Source organism: Phascolarctos cinereus, unplaced genomic scaffold (genome assembly GCF_003287225.1).
Source record: "Phascolarctos cinereus isolate Bilbo 61053 unplaced genomic scaffold, phaCin_HiC Scaffold_726;HRSCAF=1367, whole genome shotgun sequence".
Classification (NCBI taxonomy): domain Eukaryota; kingdom Metazoa; phylum Chordata; class Mammalia; order Diprotodontia; family Phascolarctidae; genus Phascolarctos; species Phascolarctos cinereus.
The window spans coordinates 370,702,366-370,725,378 of NW_027556098.1; the positions used below are offsets into that span (position 1 = coordinate 370,702,366).

At 45.6% G+C, this 23,013-nt stretch overlaps 1 protein-coding gene across 1 annotated transcript in view; it reads right to left on the minus strand.

Moving 5' to 3' along the window:
• Positions 1-10,001: 10,001 nt before the first annotated feature.
• Positions 10,002-23,013, minus strand: part of OPRD1 (opioid receptor delta 1) — a 51,263-nt gene continuing 38,251 nt past the window's right edge. Inside the window, exons 2-3 of the mRNA XM_020982984.2 lie at positions 19,359-19,708; positions 10,002-13,162 (exon numbers count right to left, since the gene is read on the minus strand). Of these exons, the coding sequence (XP_020838643.1) occupies positions 12,621-13,162; positions 19,359-19,708 (892 nt within the window). The 3' untranslated portion in view covers positions 10,002-12,620. The remainder of the gene's footprint in view (positions 13,163-19,358; positions 19,709-23,013) is intronic.

Here is a 23,013-nt window from a genome sequence, read left to right on the forward strand (position 1 = left end):
GAGAGAGATGGCCAAATAAGCATCCTTCTATTAAAATGCTGGCATTATTAATAAAATGATTAAGTTACTCAGGAATTATGTCCCTCAAACCTTTTTAAATGACATAGGTAGATAGATAGATAGATAGATAGATAGATAGATAGATAGATAGATAGACAGACAGACAGACAGATAGAGGTTGATAGATCTCTTTATCCATGAGCACACAGGCAACCTTGTAAATGAAAAATGGTCCCTTGAGTCTAGAGAGTAAAACTGGCAAACTTGGGACTTTAGAGATGGTTCATGGAGTCCAACCTATTCCTTTTACATAGGAGGAAACTGAGGACCAGTGAAGGAAAGTGACTAGGGTCAGGTTGCCCAGCAAGAAAATGGAAGAGCCAGGGTTTGAACCCAGACCTGCTGTGTTCTGGCTCAGTGTTGTATTCTTTCTACTGCACCAGAGGAGACCCAAGGAGAAATGTTGGAAGGAGGAGTGTCTTTAAGAGGTCAGATGTCCTTACAAAGACACCAAACTACTAGTTCAAATGACTCCATAGAAGTATGCTTTCCATTTTTGGGGGGGCGATGCTCCTAGAATGCACCTAGTTGTCATCCCCCTCCCCACACTGGGACCATTGTGGAACCCACCCAGCTATGTGTCCTCAGAGCAAGACACCACAAACCACACGGGAGACGCATACTCCACTAAGAGCCATTTATTAAAATTAGACTCATCCAGTTTATGAAACCCAAGAACAAAGCAAAAGGATGATCTCACCCTGTTTAGGGATTGTTAGCACATTAAGAATTGGGATCAGGGCCAGAGATCGTCATGATTTCCTTGAGTCAAAGGGTACAGACGATCCCAAACACGAGATAGTCCAAGAGCTCTCCCTGCTGGAATCCAGGGTGCACACTAGGCTTATTTTTGTCAATGGGTCCCCATCCGTAATACTGACTCATAGTCCCCCAGGACTAATTCATTGTTCAGAGGAGAGACAGCATGAGTCCCAAATCAGCTTCATGATTATAATGTTTGCCTCGGGATTCAGAAACTGACTTGACAGCATCACAAAGGAGGGAGATGGGAGTGAAGGGCCAATATACAGGTAATCAAACTACAAAGTAATAGCTCCCCCCTTTTGTTTTTAGGAGGCAGCTGTCCTGAAGCTTGGTTTCCAAGCTAGGTAGGGCTTAGAGAAGAGCCTTCCAACCCAATCAATATCACCTTGCCCCTGAAGTATAAGTTTAAACTTCAGGCCCCCATACCTATTTTTGTAAAGGCCACCCCTCTCTCCCACTCCTCCCTTCAGAAATGCCCCAGTTCCTTTCTCTTATAGACTTCAGACACTGGGGGAGCAGAGGGAGGGGTGGGAAGCTGCAGAGTCAGCCCTTTTTTCCTACAAGTTTGGAGCTGGCAGAAATCTTTAGAAATTACCTCATTCACCTTTTTCATTCTATACTGAAAAGAAGCAGCTGGATGACACAACGAATATTGTTCTGGACCTGCAGTGGGGAGGATCTGCTTTCAAATCTGACCCAGACACTTACTAGTTGTGTGATCCTGAGAATCTGAAGTGCCCAGGTTCATATCAAGTCTGCCTGTTTCCTCATCTGTAAAATGGGAATAATAATAGAACTTATCTCCTAGAGTTGTGGTGAGGATAAAAGGGGACGGTATTTATAAAGCACTTCATAAGTCATAAATGTGCTATGGAAATGTTTATTATTACAGCTGAGGAAACTGAGGCAGAGGGGTCTAACTTGCATAAAGTCAAACAGGGAGCTAGTCATAGAACCTTGGGATTGCAAAGGCCCTCAGAGGCCATCAAGTCCAGCCCCAGTCTGAGCAAGATTCCTTTCTATATCCCCAAGTACTGCTCCAGTCCCTGCTGAAAAACTTCCAACAATAACGAGAACTCACCACCTTCCAAAGCTAAGGATCTTTACTCTTGGACAGCTCCAAATGGTCTTTTATTCAGTGCTCATTGTCCTTGACCTCTCTGCAGCCTTTAACACTGTTGGTCACTCTTTGCTCCTTGCGATTCTCACCTCTCTAGGTTTTTAGGACACCGCTCTCTCCTGATTCTCCCCCTACCTATCTCTGTCTCCTTTGCTGGATCCTCCTCCAAATCATAACCTCTAACCATAGGTGACCCCAAGATTCTGTCCTGGGCCCTCTTCTCGTTTCCCTCTAGCCTGCTTCACTAGGTGATCTCATTACCTCCCAAGGGTTAGTTACCGTCTCTGTACTAATGATTCTCAACTCCATGTGTCTGACCCTAGCCTCTGTGGGGACCTCATATCTCCACTGCCTTTCAGACATCTCCAACTGGATGCCCAGTGGACACCTTAACCTCAACATTTCCCAAGCCAAACTATCATCTCTCCCCCTGAACGTTTCCCCTCTATGAACTCCCCCATGACAATCCCTCAGGATCCTAACCTGGGAGTCCTCCTGGACTCCTCACTCTCTGTCTCACCGCCCCCCCATATCCAAGATGATGCCACGGCCTGTCTACTTCGCTTTTCCCCTATCTCTCTAATATGCCCCCTCCTCTTCTCTGACACTGCCCCCACCCTGGTGCAGGCCCTCATCACCTCTCACCTGCCCATTGCACATGCTGCTGTAGGTCTGCCGACATCAAGTCCCTCCTCACCCTACTCCATCTTCCATTCAGCCACTAAGGTCATTTTCCTAAAGTGCAGATCTGACCGTATCACACACACCCACACACACACACACACCACACACACACACACACACACACACACACACACACACAACTCCAGTGGCTCTCTATGTCCTCCAAATACAAATCCCACTTGGCATTTGAAGCCCTTCATAACCTAGCCTCCTCCTACCCTTCCAGTCTAACTTACAACTTGTTTCCCAATACGTACTCTTAGATCCAGTGATGTTGGCCTCCTGGCTCCTCTATGAACAAGAATAAGACCCTCCATCACTTGGTTCTGGGCACTTTCTTTGGCTGCCTTCTCTTTTCATCTTAGCCTATTGGCTTTCTGTAAGTCCCAACTAAAATCCCACCTTCTACAGGAACTCTTCCTCAACTGCTCTTAATTCTAGTCCCTTCCCTCTCTTAATTACTTCCTATTTTTCCTGTATATGGCTTGTTTGTATCTATTTGTTTACTTGTTGTCCCCCCCCATTAGACTGTAAACTCCTTGAAGGGAGGGACTGTCTTTTGCCTCTTTTTGTATCCCGAGCACTTAGCACAGTGTCTACCACATAATAGGTGTTTAGTAAATGTTAGTTGACAGATTGACCAGTTGTTAGGTCTTTCTCTTTGGAGCCAAAATCTGCCTCTGCAACTTCATAGGATCCTATGGTTGAAAAGGATCTTCCTTAGAAATCCATCCTTTTTTTACTGGTTTTGCACTGAAGTCAGAAAGAATAAATCCAGTGAACTCTTCAACTATGGGAAGACAGCTATCCTATTATCCCTGTCTATTCCCACACCACCTATTCTTTCCCACCTAAACATTCCCATTTACTTCAACTAGGCCTAGGACAGGGTAGTTCTAGCTAAGTCACTTCATCTCTTTATCTCCGAATTTCATCTAGAGAATAAAATCTCCTTACCATCCCCCTCACTGGATTCTGTGATTTCTAAGGTCCTTTCCAGTTCTAAAATTGCATGTATAAGCTCTCTCTCAGTTCTGACATTGTATTCTAAGACTCCTCCCAGCTCTGATATTCTGTGTCCTGATGTCCCTCCCAACTCTGAAATTCTATATTCTAAGACTCCTCCCAACTGATACTCTGAAGCTCTGACAGTCTGTGTTCTAAGGCCCCTCCCAGATCTGACATTCTATGTAGAACTTAGAAAGGTCCCTTCTTTGAGATGTGGTAAAATTGAGACACTAACACACTGTTGGTGGAGTTGTGAACTGACTCAAACATTCTTGAAAGCAATTTGGAATTATGACCAAAGGGCTATAAAACTGTGTGTATACCCTTTGACCCACTGCTAGGTCTGTATCCCAAAAAGAGCAAAGAAAAATAAAACAGACTTACATGTACAAAAATATTTATAGCAGCTCTTTTAGCAGTGGCAAAGAATTGAAAACTGAGGGGATGCCCATCTATTGGGGTATGGCTGAACAAGTTGTGATATATGACTGTTATGGAATACTATTGTGTTATAAGAAATGATGAGCAGGATGTTCTCAGAAAAACTTGGAAAGACTTACATGAACTGATGGAAAGTGAGGTGAGCAGAACCAAGAGAAGAGTATACACAGTAACAGCAATACTGTACAATGATCAACAGTGGCTTAGCTACTCTCAGCACTATAGTGATCCAGAACAATGCCGAATAACTTATTGTGAAAAATGCTATCCACCTCCAGAGAAATAACTGATGGAGCCTGAATACAGGTTGAAACATACTTTTTTTTTTGGTCTGTGTTTTCTTTCACAACATGATTAATGTGGAAATACGTTTTGCATGACTACACATATATAACCTATGTCAAATTGCTTGCTTTCTCAATGAGAGGAGAGTTTTAAGAAACAAATGTTAAAACAAAGTTTTAAGAAACAAATGTTAAAATTGTTTGTATATGTAATTGAGGAAAAAAATAAAAGATTTTTAAAAAACAAAGGTTCTTCCCACCTCACACATTCTAATAACTTTTCCAGTGTGATATGCCATAAGTCTGAGTTTCTCTATGCTCCCTCCCTTGGCTAGGTTATTCACTTCTACAGGATCATGATATCTTAGGGATGAGTTCCAAATTTATAACTCCAAGTTCCTGTAGAACCGTAACAATCTCTAGAAAATGTAAAACTATGGAAAAAAAACTTCTGGGATGATATAAGGAGGACAAAATTTTTTTGGAGGGGAAGGGCAATAGAAATCCATGTGGTATAGCATGTTTGTGTCGAGGCTGGGTTGTTGCTGTTTGCTTTTTTGGCTTGTTTTGTTTTGGTTTTGTTTTTTTAAGGATAGTGACTAGAGGGGGCAGCTAGGTGGTGCAGTGGATAGAGCACTGGCCCTGAAGTCGGAGTACCTGAGTTCAAATCCAGCCTCAGACCAAACACTTGACACTTACTAGCTGTGTGACCCTGGGCAAGTCACTTAACCCCAATTGCCTGAAAACAAACAAAAACAAAAACAATAAAGAATAATGTGTTGTGTGAAGAGCGTCTAATATAATTTTGGGGGCAGCTAGGTGGTACAGGGGATAGAGCATTGGCCCTGGATTCAGGAGGACCTGAGTTCAAATCTAGCCTCAGACACATAACACTTACTACCTGAGTGACCCTGGGCAAGTCACTTAACCCCATTGCCTAACAACAAAAAAAAAGGATAGGGACTAGGCACGTGACTTCATTGATATAGGGAACTCACAAGCAAGGACACTTGCTCTAACAAGCAGTTTGGGAGCAGATAGTCTTAGGGAGCTGTCTAGAGTGCTGAGAAACTCAGTAACTTGTCAATGGTCACACAGCCAGTATGTCAGAAGAGGACCTGAACCCAGGGCATCCTGCCATCAAAACTGACTCTCTAACCACTATTCCATGCTGCTTCTCATTACACCCTCTATGGATATAAACTCACCACTACTAATTTAGTGCATAAAAACATATGCAATTGGCTTTAAAAAAAACTTAGAAAATAAAGGCTTAGGAAATAAGTCCCCAAAGTCCCTTTCCTTCAGAATCTAATTTTTCCATTTTAACTCAGATCTTCCAGCTTCCTTTCTGGCATCTCACTGAGATATGTCTCCTTGGACCCTGAAACACAGGAACAGAATCATGGGAGGTCAAACACAAAAGGGACCTTTGAGTACATCTCTTCCAGCTCCATCATTTTACAGAGGATACCCAGAGAGGGGAAGTCATTTGCCTGAAGGTCACACGGTGAGTTAATAATGTCCGTGCCAGTACCAGAACCAGAACCTAGGTCACCTTGGCTCAATCCCGTTCTGACATCTACTAGCCCTTCCAGCCAAGCCCACATGCCTAGCTCCTAGGTACAAAATCTCTGGCAGGCCTCTCCCCATCCCATCTGCACCAAACCAGGCTCTTTCCATCCTTCAAAGAGGAAAGTCAGCTCAGAACTCACTCTTTCTGGGGAGCCTTCTCTGATTAAGCCCACCTGCTAGAAAGCTTTGTGCGCCTCCAGATTCCTTTTGACAGATCGAGTAACTCATTGTGTTGCTTAGTAACTAACTGGGCTATTCATATGCTCTATTCCCACCTGGAGTAGAGGCACCCTCAGGTCAGAGACCCTGGAATCCACCTACCTCCATCCTCCATAGTGTCTAGCACCTGGCACAGCAGAGGAGGTGGAGATGATAGGGGCCATAGGATTTAAAGCCAGAAGGAAATCAAGATTATCTCATCCAGCCCCCTCATCTGAGGCCCAGAAAGATGAAGGCCATTGTCAAAGGTCACACAAGTACTTGGTCAATGGCAGAATCGATATTTGAACCCAGGTCTTCTGACTACAAATCCATCACTCTTCCCGAATGTTTGCCCAACCACCTCCTCCAAAAACTATAACACTGAAATATTGACAGAGCTGCTCAGAGAACATACGCAGTATAGGTCATCAGGGACCACAAGGATCAGTCTAGAGGCTGGCTCCAGAAGATAAACAAATTCTTGTTTGTGTTACCAGAAGCACTGGCTGAAGAAAAAGAGCTTCTCCTCCAGAAATCTCTCACATGGACCTTGCTCTTCATCTCATCACTATTATTTAAACAGGAGTCATTTAAACTTGCCGAGGTGGGTTGACTTAGTAAACTATCCAAAAGTCAAAGTTATTCTCTTGTATGTGGGATATTCTGGTCTACAGTGCTGGCATCTTTAAGAGATGGACAACTCCCACCCCATTCTGGAGTCACAGGCTTTAGCCTTGCTCACTGGGTGATAGAAAAGTCTCAGAATGGGAAGTGACCAAGATCATTCCTGTTCCCCAGGTCCCCATCCTAAAGTTTATCCTTGACCCCTTTCTCTCAACCCACAGATCCAATTAGTTGCTAAGTCTTGTCACTTCTACCTTTGTAACATCTCTTTCATATGTTCCCTTCTCTCCTCTGGCACTGGCACCATTCTGGTGTAGGTCATCACCTCACGCCTGGACTGTTGCAACAGCCTGCTGGCTGGTCTTCCTGCCTCCTACCTCTCCCCGATCCAGTCCCACTTGACTCAGCCATCAAGTTAATCTTATTAAAGACCCCCATGTCATCCCCCCACTATTCAATCAAATCCAGGATCAAATATTAAATCCTATGTTTGGCACTCAAAGCCCTTCATAACCTGGCTCATGGCTGCCTCTCCACTCTTCTTATAACTTACTCCTGTCCAAGTACTCTGAATGCAATCCAGTGACACTGACCTCCTTGTAGTTCCTTGAAGAGTCTCCGCCTCCCTGCTCTGAGTGTTGAGAGATGGGACTTCTAGTATTGGGGGGCGGGACTCTGGCTCTCCCTTTTTATCTCTGCCTCCTGGTTTCCCTAGCTTGCTTCAAGTCTCTGCTAAAATCCCACCTCTAGCAAGAGTCTTCCTCAGTCTTCCTTAATCTTAGTGACGTCCTTCTGAGATCCTTCCTCTCCTAGAAGAGATAGCCCACCACCCCCCTCAAGGCAGTCCATTCCATTTCTGGACTACTTTATGTAATTTCCCCGTTCATATCAAGCCAGAAGTTGCCTCAAAACCTCAAACAGCTCCTCTTGGTTCTAACCTCTGGGGCCAAATAGAACGTCTCATCCTTTGTCTACACAAAAACCCTTCAAATAACCGAAGATAGATAGCATACCTCTCAAGTACATGATATGTACTATGCATCTTCTCCAAAATAAACATGCCCAGTTCCTTCAATCAATCCACATATGACATGAACCTAAGGCTTTTCACCACCCTGGTTATCCTTTGCACTGTCTCCAGATTATCAATTTTTTTTTTCAGCTGCACCCAGACTGAACACAGTGCTCCAGATGAGGTCTGATGAGGATAGAGGACAATAGGATTATCATCTCCATTTTTTCCTGGCAGCTATGTCTGTCTTAATACAGCCCAAGATCTCATCAATTTTTGTGGCTGACATATCCCAGTGCTAACTTTGATGGAACTTGAGGTCCACTAAAGCCTTCAGATCTGTCTTGACACAGCTGCTGTCTCATCATCCCTCCCTAACCTTGAAGTTGGAAAGAACTTTTTTCCTATAACTTTTCATCCTCTTATTAAATTTTGTCAAGGTCTTTTGGGATCCTGACTTTGTCATCCCATGTGAGCTATCCCTCCCAGCTCAGTGTCACCAGCAGACTTAATGAGCGTACCATCTATGCCTTTATTCAGGCACAGAGCCAAGTCTAGATGCCTGGGACTCCCCACTGTAAACCTCCTGACTAATTAAGAATCACTCTTTGAGTATTGGATCGGGAGTTCCTTGAGGGCAGGGATTGTCTTTTGCCTTTCTTTGAACCCCAGTGCCTGGCACTGGAATCCATCCGAATATATTATCATCCAATCCATAGCTCTCCATCTTCTCAACAAAAATAATATGAGATACGCTATCAAATGCTCTTCTAAAATCCAGTGAAACTATGCTGAACCTTCCAAATTGCATTCTGTGCCCCTAGCCTGCAGACAATTCTCATTCTCACCTACCCCTGGTAGCACAACCAGCTCTGGACCTATTTCTCCACATCCCTCCTATTCCAATTCATAGGCACAGACTAATAGATAAGGGTTCATGCTCTTTAGAGGAACATAAAAGAAAAGACTTATTTCCAAAAGGAAACACACACACACACACACACACACACACAGACACACATACACATCTCTGTCTCTCTATTTCTGTCTCTCCTTTATTTCCTTCTCTTCTTTCTCTCTTCCCCCATTTCCATCTCTCCTCTTTCTCTCTAACTTTCCCTCTCCCTCCCCTCTTTCTCTCCTCCCTCTCCCTTTCTCTGTATTCTCTCTCTCTTTCTCTCTGTCTCTCTCTCTCCCTTCTCCCTTTCCTCTATGTCTCTCCCCCATCTCCCTCTCTTCTCTCTCTCCCTCTCCATCTTTTAGTTTCTCTGTCCCTCTCTCTATGTCTCCTCTCTGTCTCTCCCCGCCTCTCCCTCTCTGTCCTTCTCTCTCCTTTCTCTCTCCATCCTCTCCCCACCTCTCTCTTCCTCTGTCTCTCCCCCATCTCCCTGTCTCCTCTCTCTCCCCTCCCTCTTCCTGTCCTTCCTTTCCCTCTCTCTTTGTCTCCTTTCTATCTCTCTCCTTTTTGTCTCCTTCCTCTCCCTCTCTCTCTCCTTCTCCTCTCTGTCTCTGCCTCCATCCTTCTCCCCCATCTCCCTCTCTCCTCTCTCTTCCCATTGCTCTTCCTGTCCTCCCTTTCCCTCTCTCTTTCTCTCTCTCCTTTCTCTCCCACCCTCTCTGTCTCTCTCCACCCTCTCCCTCTGTATCTCCCTCTCTTTTCTGTCTCTGTCCCTTCTCCCTTTCTCTCTCCATCCTCCCTCTCCCCATCTCAACACAGGGATGGGCCGATCATGTCACTTCAGGGGAAGAGATCTGAAATCAAATGCACCAAAAATGAGCTCCCTTATGCTATTTCTGTCAGAGGCATAATAACTCCCCGGTGAACTTAATGAATGGCTAGATTAAGAGAGATAATCAGTAGAAGGAAGGAAGCTTCCAGTGCTGGGTTTCAGTCACTAGGCAGCTGGGCCCTTCCAGCTCCTTTGGGCACAACCATAGCTGTGGAGTGTAGCCAGCCCATCCCAAGGTCTAAAGCAAGATTCTGAGTTGCTGCTGAACAGTCCAGCAGCAGACATGACAACTCCTCATTGGTGGTGGTGGTGGTGACCCACTATGTCACAGTCACCTTTAGTAACTCTATACCCTACCACCTCCTTCCTGGCCTAGGGAGCAATCTCTGAATTTACTCCATATGCAAAAAAATCCCAGAGACTGATTTCCAGGTGACTTAACCAAGTCTTAGTGGCTTGAGGGAACAAAGTCATACAAAGGCAAAGAAAGTCAGGCCTGATCTTATTCACAGATGTTTAAAGGGAGCTGTTAGTGGAGAGAAAATAGGTACACATGTACAAGCACTTGGGAAGAACAGCCAGGACCAGTCACACACAATAATTACCTCTGGTTGAATGAGAAGCATGAATGAGAAGCGATATAAAAGCCAGCAGCAGAGGCACATCTGGTGCTGGTGAGCAGTTAAACTGGCCATTGGCCTCGGGTAAGCCCGGGCCTTTCGCTTGTTTGTTTATTTAGTTTTATTTTGAGCTGTGCAATTTATAAGCAGCAGATTTGAGCAAAGTCATAGCCCTTCAGAAATTCCTTCCACCATGGTGACATTGGCTTGCCAGTCAGGTGGTTTTCAGCATCTTCCTAGGGTTTCATCCCATGGGATTCAGTGCTCCAGTAGGTTTGTCTTGTCTGTGTATTCCCAGCAGAGTGATGATCTCTGGAGAGGGTTGCTACTAGTTTTGTGTTTCTGTAGACAGAGAAGAAAGACCAAGGAAGTGGCCTAGGCTGGTTGGATTACAAGTGGAGGTGGCCACTGATGAGACCCTGGTTCCATATGGTATAGTTCAGAGTGTGTCTTTGAGGCTCCCCTGTTCTCCACACTCAAGAAACAATGATGGGGTTTGGGGGAGAAACAATCCCTACACATGTATGGAGAGGTGGGCGGATGAGAGAGCTCGTGTCTCCCCCGTCTTCCTGCCCCTTAGGCTACCCCCCCACTCTCCTGGCACTCCATCAATGTCTTTCTTCACCAGCTAGGGTGCTTGGCCCCCCAAGCACCCGAAGGTAAGTGACAGCGCCATAGATACAGTGGGGAAAAAGGCTTTTGTTCCACGGAAATGACTGTCAAGGCGAGAGGAGAAATGGATTGTTCACATTTTTTTTCTGTTTGAGATAAAAATGTCAATTTACCTCAATTTGTCCCAAAAAAGGAAGAAAATTAAATTTGTTTTTACAAGGATGTCAGCTCGACGCTTCAACATGGGAGCCCAAGTTAGCGTGACTGAAGGGAGAAGGAGCAGAACAAGGAAGGGGGAGGAGAGGATCTGAGAAGAGATTTTGTTCTCTGGGGAAAGAGAATCACAGAAGTGAATGTTCCAACATGAAAGGATCATCTAATCCAATCATTTTAGTGAAAGGATAGCTAAAGCTCAAAAAGGAAAAGGAACTTGCCCAGGGCCATATAGCAAGTCAGGGGCAAATCTAAAAATTGCTTCATTAAGATTTAGAAAAAATAAATCAAACCTACTCCACTGCCACTAATTCAGGGACTCCCCTGCCCCTCCCCCACCTTTCCTGCCATCAGTAATTTAATGATGAAGAGATAGAAATGCTATGGGGAGGGTCACGGGGTAAGGGTCTCTGTCCTCACAGGTTGTACATTGGCAGGCCTAGAAGGATGGCTGGCAGCTGGGTGGCAGAGTGGATAGAGAGCTTGACCTGGAGTCAGGAAGACCTGAATGCACATCTGGCCTCAGATACTTGCTAAGTGGGCGAATCTGGGCAAGTCACTTAACCCTGTTTGCCCCAGTTTCCTCATCTGCAAAATGAGCTGGAGAAGGAAATGGCAAACCACTCCAGTAGCTTTCCAAAAAAAAAAAAAAACCCCAAATGGGGTCATGGAGATTCAGACATGACTAAAACAGCTAAACAACAATGACAAAGGGAGTTTCCAGACAGACTAGGTCTCTCTCTCTCCCTGCCCGCAAATCTCTCTTCCCCCACCTCAAAAAAAAATCTAATGGGTAAAAGTTACAAAGAGGCAAGTTTAGATTGGATGACAGGGAAAAAGTCACACCACCCAGAGCTATCCCAAAGTGGGACAGGCAGTTTTCGGAAGTGGTGGGTTCATTGATTAGAGGCCTTCAAGAAGAAGTTGGATGACCACTTGGTGGGCACCTGGCCACAGAAGGGATCGCTATTCGGGTCAGGGTTGGGTTGGATACCTCTGAGCTCCTTTCCATCTCTGACATTCTATGATTTTGGAGAAACCAATCCATGGGTAAGGGACATCAGCTGTGTGGAGGGAAGGGGTGGGAAGGAAAGAGAACAGGATTTCTCCAGAGTCCAGCTTTAGAGAGCTAATGCCACAAATGATTTCCTCCACTTCCTCACTGATAAGTCTGCACTAAATGAGACCCCTGACCCTCTCACCCAATCCCAACAGATAGAACCTCTACCAGGGCCCAGGGGTACTTTCTACCTCCTGCCTGGTTTTAAGGTTCTTAGCAATTCCAGGGCAGTTCTAGTGGACTCCAGCAGACATGGAGTCTCATCTTTCCTTAACTACAGGAAAGCTCAAGTAAGTCTTGGGGTGGGGGTGGGGGGGTTAAGGGAACGGGGAGGGCGTGAAATATCAACCACAGCCCCTGGAGTCTCAAAAAAACTCTAAGCCCCAATCGTGTTGGACCGCCTTGGGAGTTGTGGCGTGAGTGGATGGAGGTGGGGGAGGAGGCAAAGAGGATAGAGACCCCAGTATTTCCTATAGCACCCTCCCATCTCTGTTGCAGCCCTCTTCCCACCCCCACCCACCACACGACTAAAACTCAGTAGTGGTGACCTGGGTCACTTCCGAGTGGAGCTCGGCCCCTGGGGCTGCCCGGGAGGCCGGGCCCAGCTCTAGTCAGGCCGGCCTACTCAGGCCGTCTGAGGGAGAGCAGGTGGAGACGCGCTCACGGATCGTGGCCTCCCGGGCCCGGCTGAAGCTGCTGGGCTCCCGGTGAGGCCCCCGGCGGAAGGGCCGGCAGAACTCTCGGAAGCAGCGTTTGAAGTTTTCATCCAAGAAGGCGTAAAGCACGGGGTTCAGGCTGCTGTTGGTGTAGCCCAGAGCAATGCACAGGTGCAGGCTGGCCACCACCAGCGGGTTCCTCTTGTCGATGTCCACAAGGGTCCAGACTATGACGAAGACGTGGATGGGGGCCCAGCAGATGATGAAGGCGGCCACCACCACCAGCACCATGCGGGTGATGCGCCGCAGGTTGCGGTCCTTCTCCTTGGAGCCAGAAAGCAGGCGCACGGTCCGCAGACGCAGAAGCATCAGCCCGTAGCACACGGTGATGACCAGGATGGGTACCACGAAAGCAAAGATGAACACGCAGATCTTGGTCACGGTGTCCCAGTACCAGCTGGGCTTAGGGAACCGCAGCATGCAGACCACCATCCCGTCTAGGGGACACAGAGGGAGACAGAAGTAGCCTTAAGAGACTGACTGACCAAAGACCATTCCCCATAGCTGGGTTACCCAATAGGCTCGTTAGACACACGCTGGGGCGGGAGTGGGGGGGGGGAGAGGGCACAGCAAGGCAGTTAGCCAGGGTCCCTCTCTTCCGGGTGAGGCATTTCCTCCTTTTATGGCCCTGGGGTCACCAAGGCAGGAGAATGAGAACCAGGGCTTAGATCTGCAGTCGCCTCCTCCACCCCTGCCCTATAGGTAGCACCTGCTTAACAACCCCCCCCCCAGAATGAAAGAGGAGGGGAATCACCACAGAGGGTCCATGTGCTGGGGAACATGTCGATTTCTCAACTCTCCCAGGAGTGAAGACAAGGAAGAGAAAGGCAGATTGAGTCAATCAGTCAGTCAACTATCATTTATTAGGCACGTGTTATGTGTACTGACAGGAACATGTTGCCTCTGAAATGTTCCTGCTGGCTTACTTAAAATAAAATCTTTTTATATTTTGTCTTTTATATCACCTTCATCTCAAAAGAAAAAAACATTTCCTCCCATGTGCCCTACTCAGGGAGCCTTTTCAACAAGGATGAAAAAGATTGAAAAGAAAGCAGTTCAGCAAAGGCAACCAACCAACTCAGCCATGTCCGATAACATGCAAGATTCCACACCCATAGTCCTCCACCTCCTTAAAAAAATGGGAGAGAAGTGCATTTTCTCCCTCATTAGGCAAAGATGGGAGGGGGATGCATTTTCTCAATTGCTCTTGGGCCTGGAGCAAGTTCACTCATTACAAATCCCAAAGCATTTAGCTTAGGATTCTTCTGTTCTGTTTACATTTTTGTAGGTGTTGTGTGCACTGCTGTTCCCGATGAATGAACCGGGGAGGACTCCTTATCTCACAGATTCTCACAGCTATTTCCAAAAGAGCCATCAGGGAGGGCCAGGAGTCCCTCTTCTCTACCCCTCTCCTAGCTAAACACTGCCATTCCTTCAAGACACACTTCAAACCCCAGCATCTAGAAGGAGTCTTGGGGAGGAAGGAGGAGAAAAATTTTAAACTCAAAAGCATATGGAAGTGATTGTTGATAAATCAAAATAAATTAATTTTTAAAATGGAGGGAATCTTTCCTGCTTGTCACTGTCCCTAGCAATGATGCTGCCTTTCTCTGAGGCCTTAAAGCATTCAAACTCTCATTCTGCTGTCTGATCCCATATATATGTGAGTAAAGGAGAAATGGGAGCAGAAAGCAGACAGAAGACAAGGACCTTCAGCTGAGCTCCAGACCCCCTATCAGGGCATCCTGAGCCTCTGGGTATCAGGACTGTTTGCTGTCACCTAGAGTCAAATAGGTTGCCAAGTGCAGAGAGAGCCCTGGGCCAGGCACCAAGAAAACCTGAGTTCAGATCCAGCCTTCAGATACTTACTAGCTATGTGACCTTGGATAAGTCACTTAATCCTCTGTCTGCCTCAGCTTTCTCAACTATAAAATGGGGATAATAATACGGCACCTAACTCACAGGACTGTTGTGAAGATTAAATGAAACGAAATTTATAAAGTTCTTAGTCCAGTGCCTGGCTTAATAAATGCTTGTTTCCCCTCCCCCCACCCCAGACACAGGGCTAACAGACCCCAAATTATGCAGGCAGGTGTTTTGTCCAAGTGATGTCTACAAGATTAGTGACAGCTGCATCAGGAACCTGGAGATGGACTTCCAACCCAAACTTCCAAACTTCATGGAAGATTCAGAAGTCAGAGATTCTGCCTGTGAAGTTGCTCTGTGGCCTTGTCTCCCTAGCTGGCCCCTACGGGCCATCTCCAGTCGTCCTGATCGACATCAGGCCACTGGACCCAGATAGCTCCGGAAGAGAAAATGAGGCTGGTGACTTTGCACAGCTCTGCCTCACTGCAATCCAATTCATTTGCAAGTCATGGCATCACCTCCCTGATGTCATGGTCCTCTTCTGAAGGACAAACAACCTGAGCTCCTTACTACCTCCTTTGCCACACCTCCTCCCCCTTTGTCCCTCCCCAATCCCTCCTCTTCCTTCCTTCTCCACTAGAGTAGGTGGTCCCTCATTCCTGGAATGCTTTGCCTTTAGACTGGGAGCTCATCAAGGGCAGAGACTGTCTTTTTCCTCTTTTCACATCCTCAGCAATTAGCACCATGCCTGGCACACAGTAGGTGATTAATAAATGTTTGTTGACTGACCGCTTCCTCACCTGGACCTCTTGGAATATTTAGCTCCCTTCAAGGCCCAACTCAGGTCCCACCTTCTAAAGTGCTAAAGTGTTGCAATCCTCTGGCCCACCTCTCCTTCTTGAAATGACATTCTTTTTGCACATTGTATTTATTTCTCTATGCACATATCTCCCTCCAGTAGAATGTAAGCTCTCTGAGGGAAGGGACTCTTTCCCTTTTTTGCCTTTGCATCCCCAGCTCATAGCACAAGACTTGGCACATGGTAGGTACTTAATTTTTAAAAATGATTGAATTGAGCTCAATCAATAAGCATCTATTAAGTGTATACTATGTGCCAGTTGCTAGGGATACAAACACAAAAGTCCCCGTCCTGAAGCTTACATTCAATAGGGGGGAGACAGATATATTTTGTTCAGTTTTTTCAGTTGTGTCTGATTCTCCTTGACCCCATTTGGGGTTTTCTTGGCCATTTCCTTCTCCAGATCATTTTACAGATGAGGAAACTGAGGCAAACCAGGATTAAGTGACTTGCCCAGGATCACACAGCTAGGAAGTATCTGAGGCCAGATTTGAACTCAGGAAGACATCTTCCTGATTCTAAGCCCAGTACTCCATCCACTGCACCACCTAGCTGCCACATATTATATATAAAATGCAAGGTGTTTTAAGAGTCTTAGCTTTAATAATTTAAAAATGTGCTAAGACTTTTGGGACACCCTATATGTGCAAAATTAAATGGAGGTCATTTTTGAGTGGAGGGATTGGGACAGGCCTCCCATGGGAGGTGGTGTTTAAGCTTTTTCAAGGAAGCTAGGGATTCTAGAATATGGAGGTGGAGAGAATTCTAAGCATGGCAGGGTTGGGGGGAATGCGGGACAGTCTGTGTAGATACCCCAAGATGAGAACACGAAGTGTGTTCAGTGAGGAACTAGTGGGAAGACTAGCTTGGTAGAGGGTATAAAGGGGAGTAAAGTGTAATGAGGCTGGAAAGGTCGGCTGAAGCCAGGTCTTAAAGGGTTTTTGATGAAATATCAGAGGCAATAGGCAATTCAAGGTAATAGGGAGCCACTGAAGGTCATTGATCCATTTAGGTGCTTCTCAGTAGAGTTAACTTGAGGGACAAAAAGAGGCTGAGGACAGTGACCAATGTGGGCCACCCCCAGAGAACCTGCTTCAAAATTTCATAGGGACTAGCTGGGTGCCTGCAGGTAGTAGATGCCAAGTGACTGGTATGCTTCGTGCAGCCAGTGACAGGACATACTGTAGCTGGTGACAGGATATCCTATGGCTGGTGACAGGACACACCATGGCCTGTGGGGAAGGGAAGTGCTGATCTCTGACTGGAGCTGCTCCCAGATGCCTCTTTGACCTTCTTCCCTCTCTCCCCCACCACCTTACCCATCAGGACCAAGTCAGCAGGTTGGCCAAGGCTTGCTGGCTGCTGAGTCCTCACCAGTGGGAGTTGGGGGAAGGGTAGGCAGCAGCAACAGCAGTCAATCCTGCTCTTTGCCCCCTCCACTACCTTCTTTGATGAGCTCTGAGAAGAGTCAGCCTGAACCAATTTCTGGATCCCCATATTGGTGAGTACAACAGCTTCCATTGTGGTAGAGCCATAAATGTGGGCATGGGGGAGGGGAGAATCCAGTGATCGGTTTTCCTCACTGCTTCCCAACAAGAAGGAATAGATTGGGTCTTTAGGAGGGGACACTAAGGTGATATTTACCAAGGGATGTTGTCCTGAGGTGGTCAGGGAACACTGAAATGAGTTATACAGACTCATAGGATCCTGGGGTTGAAAGGGTCCTTGGAGGTCTGCCTATCCAGCCCAACGAAGAATTTCATCCTTTGACATCCACTGCCAGTGAATGGTTATCCAGCCTTGACTTGAATACTTCTAGTGACAGGGAACTTATTACATAACAAGGCAATGAGTTTCCAAAGAAATAGAGGGAATGTTCTTTCCTGAGAGGACACATGTTTGTCTATCCCTCTGTCTATGGTCCATTAAGGTCAATCTTGTCTCCTTGTATCAGTGGTTGTCAAACCACTGTGGTATGATGTTTGCAGTGGACACTTAGGTACTCCTGCTTTCCTTCCTTAGGTAGGAGAGGGGCATCGCAGCCTCTTCTGTGTTATCTTATTCCCTTGAGCACCAACAGTGACACTAACCTCCTTCTCATTCCTCAAACGAGACCCTCATCTCCCAGCCCTGGGCATTTTCACAGGCCATTCTCTATGCATGGAATGCTGTCCATCCTTATCTCTGCCTCCTGGTTTCCTTCAAATCCCAGTTAAACTCCCACCTTCTGCAAGAAGCCTTTCCCCATCCCTCTTAATTCTAGTGCCTCCCCTTTATTAATTATCTCCACTTTATTCCGTGTGTAGCTTGTTTGTACATAGCTATTCGCATGTTGTCTGCCCCATTAGACTGTAAGCTCCTCAAAGGCAGGGACTGTCTTTGGCCTTTTTTTCATACCTCCAGAACTTAGTAAAGTGCCTGGCACATAGTAGGTGCTTAGTAAATGTTTATTGACTGACTAGCCAGGACTCTTTCCACTCCCATGTATCCCTCCAGCCCTGTTGCAGAGGACCTGCCACTCTGGGCTGGTTCAAGGTTGTTGTTGTTTGTCCTCCATTTTTGAAGAGGACCAGTGACGTCATGGGTGATGTCGTGACTTGTCCATGAATCGGATTTAAGTGAGGCACAGCTGTGACTCTGGGCACATCACTTAACTCCAATTGCCTCACCAAAATAAATAAATAAATAAATGCGGCACAGCTGTGCAAAGGCGTCAGCTTCACTCTCCCTATAATAAGAGCATCACAGAGGGTAAGGAGAAAGTCACTGATCAAAAGCCACCCTGAAGGGCCAGTGTGGCATAGTGGCCAACCAGACAACCTCAGTTCAAATCCGGACTCTGATACTTACTAGCTGTCAGCCAGTTAATAAATATTTATTAAGCAATGACTATGTTCCAGGCACTATGCTAACTTCTGGGGTGCAAAGAAAGGGAAAAGACAGCCCCTGCCCTCAAGGAGCTCACAATCTTATAGGGGAGACAACATGCAAACAGCCATGTACAAACAAGGTATAGACAGGACAAATTGGAAATAATCAAAAGATGGAATGCACTAGAATTAAGGGACATCAGCCAGTAATTGTGTGGCCATAGGGAAGTCCATTAACCTCTTGGAGCCTCATCCTCCTATCTGTAAAGTTGGTATAATACCTACCTTATAGGTTTGTCATGAGGGCTAAATGAAATCGTGGGTGGAAGATGCTTTGCAAAACTTAAAGTACTATTTAAACATCAATTCTCATGATTCTTCCCTGGAAATGACTCAGAGAGATCTCTCTTCACTTGGGTCTCAGCCCTGGACAGGTTCTATGGCTGAATTATTGTCAGAAGCAGAATTTGAACCCAGCTCTTTCTGTTTCCCAGTCAAGGGCTCTCTCTGCTTCTCAACAATTATGGGAAGTGATGAACTGCTCTATCTCACTTACCTCTTTGTCTTAAATTCAGCTCTCTACTCCATCAGGCCCACTACCCCAAGCTGGGCTTTTCTGGCAATTGGCAGCTTGCCACCTCACCCCAGGGGCTAGGCTAAACAGTCATCCCAGCCAGGGATTCACAAGAGGAACTTCTTACCCTAGCTCATGGGCAAAGGCAAGGGATATGTCTCCTCAGAGTGGGCTCAAAGATGAGACCAGGAGAAATATACATGGAATTGTCTAGCCCCATACTGGCCAGCACCCTACTCTCAGAGATCAGTTACTCATATACTTCCCTGGTCAATCAACATTCTCCATTGATCAGTCAAGCATTCTTACTGGTCAGTGCTTTGCAAATTCTCACTAACCCTGACATGAAGCCCATATTCTCTCTGCTGCCTGGCTCATAACCATTGGACACTTCTAGCAACAGGGGACTAGTTATCTAACAGGCAGTACATTTCCAAGGGAATCTGGGGAATCAGCATACTCACCCCGGGCCTGGGTCACAGCCATGATCATGATGGGCACACCAATGCCAGAGGAAAGAAGCCAGATACAGATGTTGATCAGTTTCGCTTTGGCTGGTGTGCGGAAGTCAAGAGCCTTGACAGGGTGGCAGACGGCAATGTAGCGGTCCACGCTCATCATGGTGAGGGTAAAGATGCTGGTGAACATGTTGTAGTAATCGATGGAGAGAACCACCTTGCAGAGCAGCTCCCCAAAGGGCCACGTCTCCATCAGGTACTTGGCACTCTGGAAGGGCAGTGTGCTGGTGGCCAAGGCATCAGCCAGGGCCAGGTTGAAGATGTAGATGTTGGTGGCTGTCTTCATCTTGGTGTATCTGGAAAGGGAAAAGCAACCAAAGAGAGCTTTCTTACTTTCCATAATTGGCAGGGGTCAATAGGGCATTTGACCAGGGGAAGAGGAAAAGAGGGAACCTAAGAGACAAAGAGAGGTTTAGAGTTGGAAAGGACCTCCAAAGGTCATCCAGTTCCTTATTTTACTGATGAGAAAACTGAGGCCCAGAAAGGTTAAGTGATTTGCCAAAGGTGAATGAAATGAGAGGTTCAAAGAATTTTTTATTCTTGCTGGAACATGAGTAGGGGAGTGAGGAGAGTCTAGAATACTCAAACTCTGCCATTTGTCTGGATTCCTGGGAATGTTCCTGGCTAGCTCTTAGGCACGCAGAGTTAGAAAATGGGTCCTTGGGTCCTTTATTTTATGATGCGACACCATTCGTGTAAAGCACTCAGCTGATCTTAAACCCCTATTATATAAATATATATATATATATATATATATATAATATATAAATGTAAATATGTATGTATATATATATATATAAAATATATAAATGTAAATATATATATATATATGTGTGTATATGTGTGTGTGTGTGTATGTGTGAGTATGGCAGCTAGGTGCCACAGTGGATAAAGTGCTAGGCCTAGATCAGGAAGATTCACCTGCCCAAGTTCCAATCTGGTCTCAGATGCTTCCTAGCTGTGTGACCCTGAGCATGTCACTTAACCCTGTTTGCCTCAGTTTCCTCATCTGTCAAATGAGCTGGAGAAGGAAATGGTAAATCATTCTGCCAAGTATCTCTGACAAGAAAACCCCAAATAGGGTCACAAAGAGTCAGATATTGCTGAAAAATGATAAAACAACATATAAACATCAGGAATTATTATCATCACCATTATTATTACTGCTCAGTCTCCAATTCATTTACAATAAGAAAAATGCAAAATCAAAACAACTCTGAGGTATCATCTAATACTCATAAAACTAGAAAAAATGGCAAAAGGTAGAAAGTCAGTGTTAGAGGGGCTATGGAAAGACTGACACACTAATATACTGGCTTTTTGGTTTTGTTCTTATTGGTGAAGCAATCAGGTTTAAGTGACCTGCCCAGGGTCACATAGCTAGTGTCAAGTGTCTGAGGTCGGATTTGAACTCAGGTCCTCCCGACTCCAGGGCTGGTGCTCTATCTACTGCACCACCTAGCTGCCCCCAAACACACTAATATATTGGCTTTTTGGTTTTGTTCTTATTGGTGAAGCAATCAGGTTTAAGTGACCTGCCCAGGGTCACATAGCTAGTGTCAAGTGTCTGAGGTCGGATTTGAACTCAGGTCCTCCCGACTCCAGGGCTGGTGCTCTATCTACTGCACCACCTAGCTGCCCCCAAACACACTAATATATTGTTGTTGGAAATATGAATTGGTTCAACCATTGTGGAAAGCAATTGGAATTACCTATCCATACTCTTTAATGGAAAGATCCCATTGCTAGGTGTATACTCCCAACAAAAGCTATCATCATCATAATAGGTGGTATTTATACAGCACTTTTAAGGTTCGAAAAGCACTTTACATATATGATCTCAGCTGATCCTTGCAACAACTCTGTGAGGTAGGTGCCACTATTATCTTTATTTTACAGATGAAGAAACTGAGGCTGAGAGAGGTTGCACAAGTGACTTGCCCAAGGTCACACAGCTGTTAAGTGTCTGAGGTAGATTTTGAAACACTGATCTTCCTAAATCAAATCCAACACTCTATCCATTGTTGGCTTTTAGAAAGTTCCCATACATGCCAAAAACATCAATAGCAGAACATTTTGTGGTAGTAAAGAACTGGAAACAAAAGAGCTGGCCATCCATTGGGGAAAGGCTGAACAAATTGGCACGTGAACGTGATGGAATATTGTGGCACCATTAGAAATAATAATGATGATTATCAATTATTAATAGCACTTACTATGTGCCAGGCACTGTGCTACGTGCTTTCCTATTATCTCATTTGATCCTCACAACAACCTGGAGAGGTAGTGCTATTATGATCCCCATTTTATAGTTGAGTAAAGTGAGGAAGACAGAGGTTAAAATGACTTGCTCAGGGTCACACAGTATCTGAGGCTGGATTTGAACTCAGGTCTTCCTGACTTCAAGCCTGGCCCTGTAACTATGAAGAATATAGAGAAGAGAAGCATGGGAATATTATATATGAACAGAGGCATCATGAAATAAGCAGAAAAGATCCATGCAACCACAACAATGTCCAAACTGGACACTAGGTAATTAATTATAAGAAACAAGTTTGGTCTCGAAGGAGAGGTGAGAAAATGTGTCTCCTGCCCTCCTTTGCAGAGGAGGGGGGGACTATGATTGTGGGACATGGCATACATAGATTATTCAATTCAACTCATGTGTTGATAAATTTTGCTGAACTGCTTTCTCTCTGTCTCTGTCTCTGTCTCTCTGATCTGTCTCTCTCTCTGTCTCTCTGTCTCTCTCTCTCTCTCTCTCTCCTCTCTCTCCTTCTCTCTCTCTCTCTTTCTGTGTCTCTCTCTCTTCTTTCTCTCTCTCTCTCTCTTCTCATTCTTCATTACAAGGGCCAGATGTCTGGGGAGAGGGGAGAGGAGATATATATTTGGAAATGAAAGTAATATTAAAACAAAAGACATCACTAAAAATGTCAAAGCAAGCCTTATTCCCTAGACCCTCTCATCTCCCATTTAAGAACACCCACACAAAGGCAGCGGCTCCGACTCTAGCTCATCTTCATGTTGAATGGTAGCAGAGATGATGACAAGGTGGGGAAGTAATTGACATAAAGGAGGCTGAAGGGGACACAAAGGAAATTGCGCTAGTTTGGGAGTCTGAAGCTCTGGTTTGAATCAATCTTTCCATTTACTACTTGTGTGACTGTGGGCAAGTCACATCACTTCTCTGAGCATCAGTCTCTTCACCCATAAAATGGGGAGATTGAACCAGATGGCTCTGAGATCCCTTCTGACTCCTGTAAATATTTCCACAGTCAACCTGGGTGGGCCAGTGGGATGCAGAGAAGTATTTTAGCATATAGAAATCTCAATAGAGAGGGTCAAAAATGGCACCGTCATTTCCAAGCTGTAAGTCTGACTATGGACAAGTCAATCAGCTGATCAACAAGCACCTACTAAGTGCCACTAAGTGCTACCAAGTATTTACTAAGGGCATCTAGGTGTCAGAAGTTGATCAAGAGCTGGGCCTGGAGTCAAGAAGACTCATCTTCTTGAGTTCAAATCCAGCCTCAGACACTTACTAGTTATGTGACCCTGGACAAGTCACTTAACCCTGTTTGCCTCAGTTTTCTTATCTGAA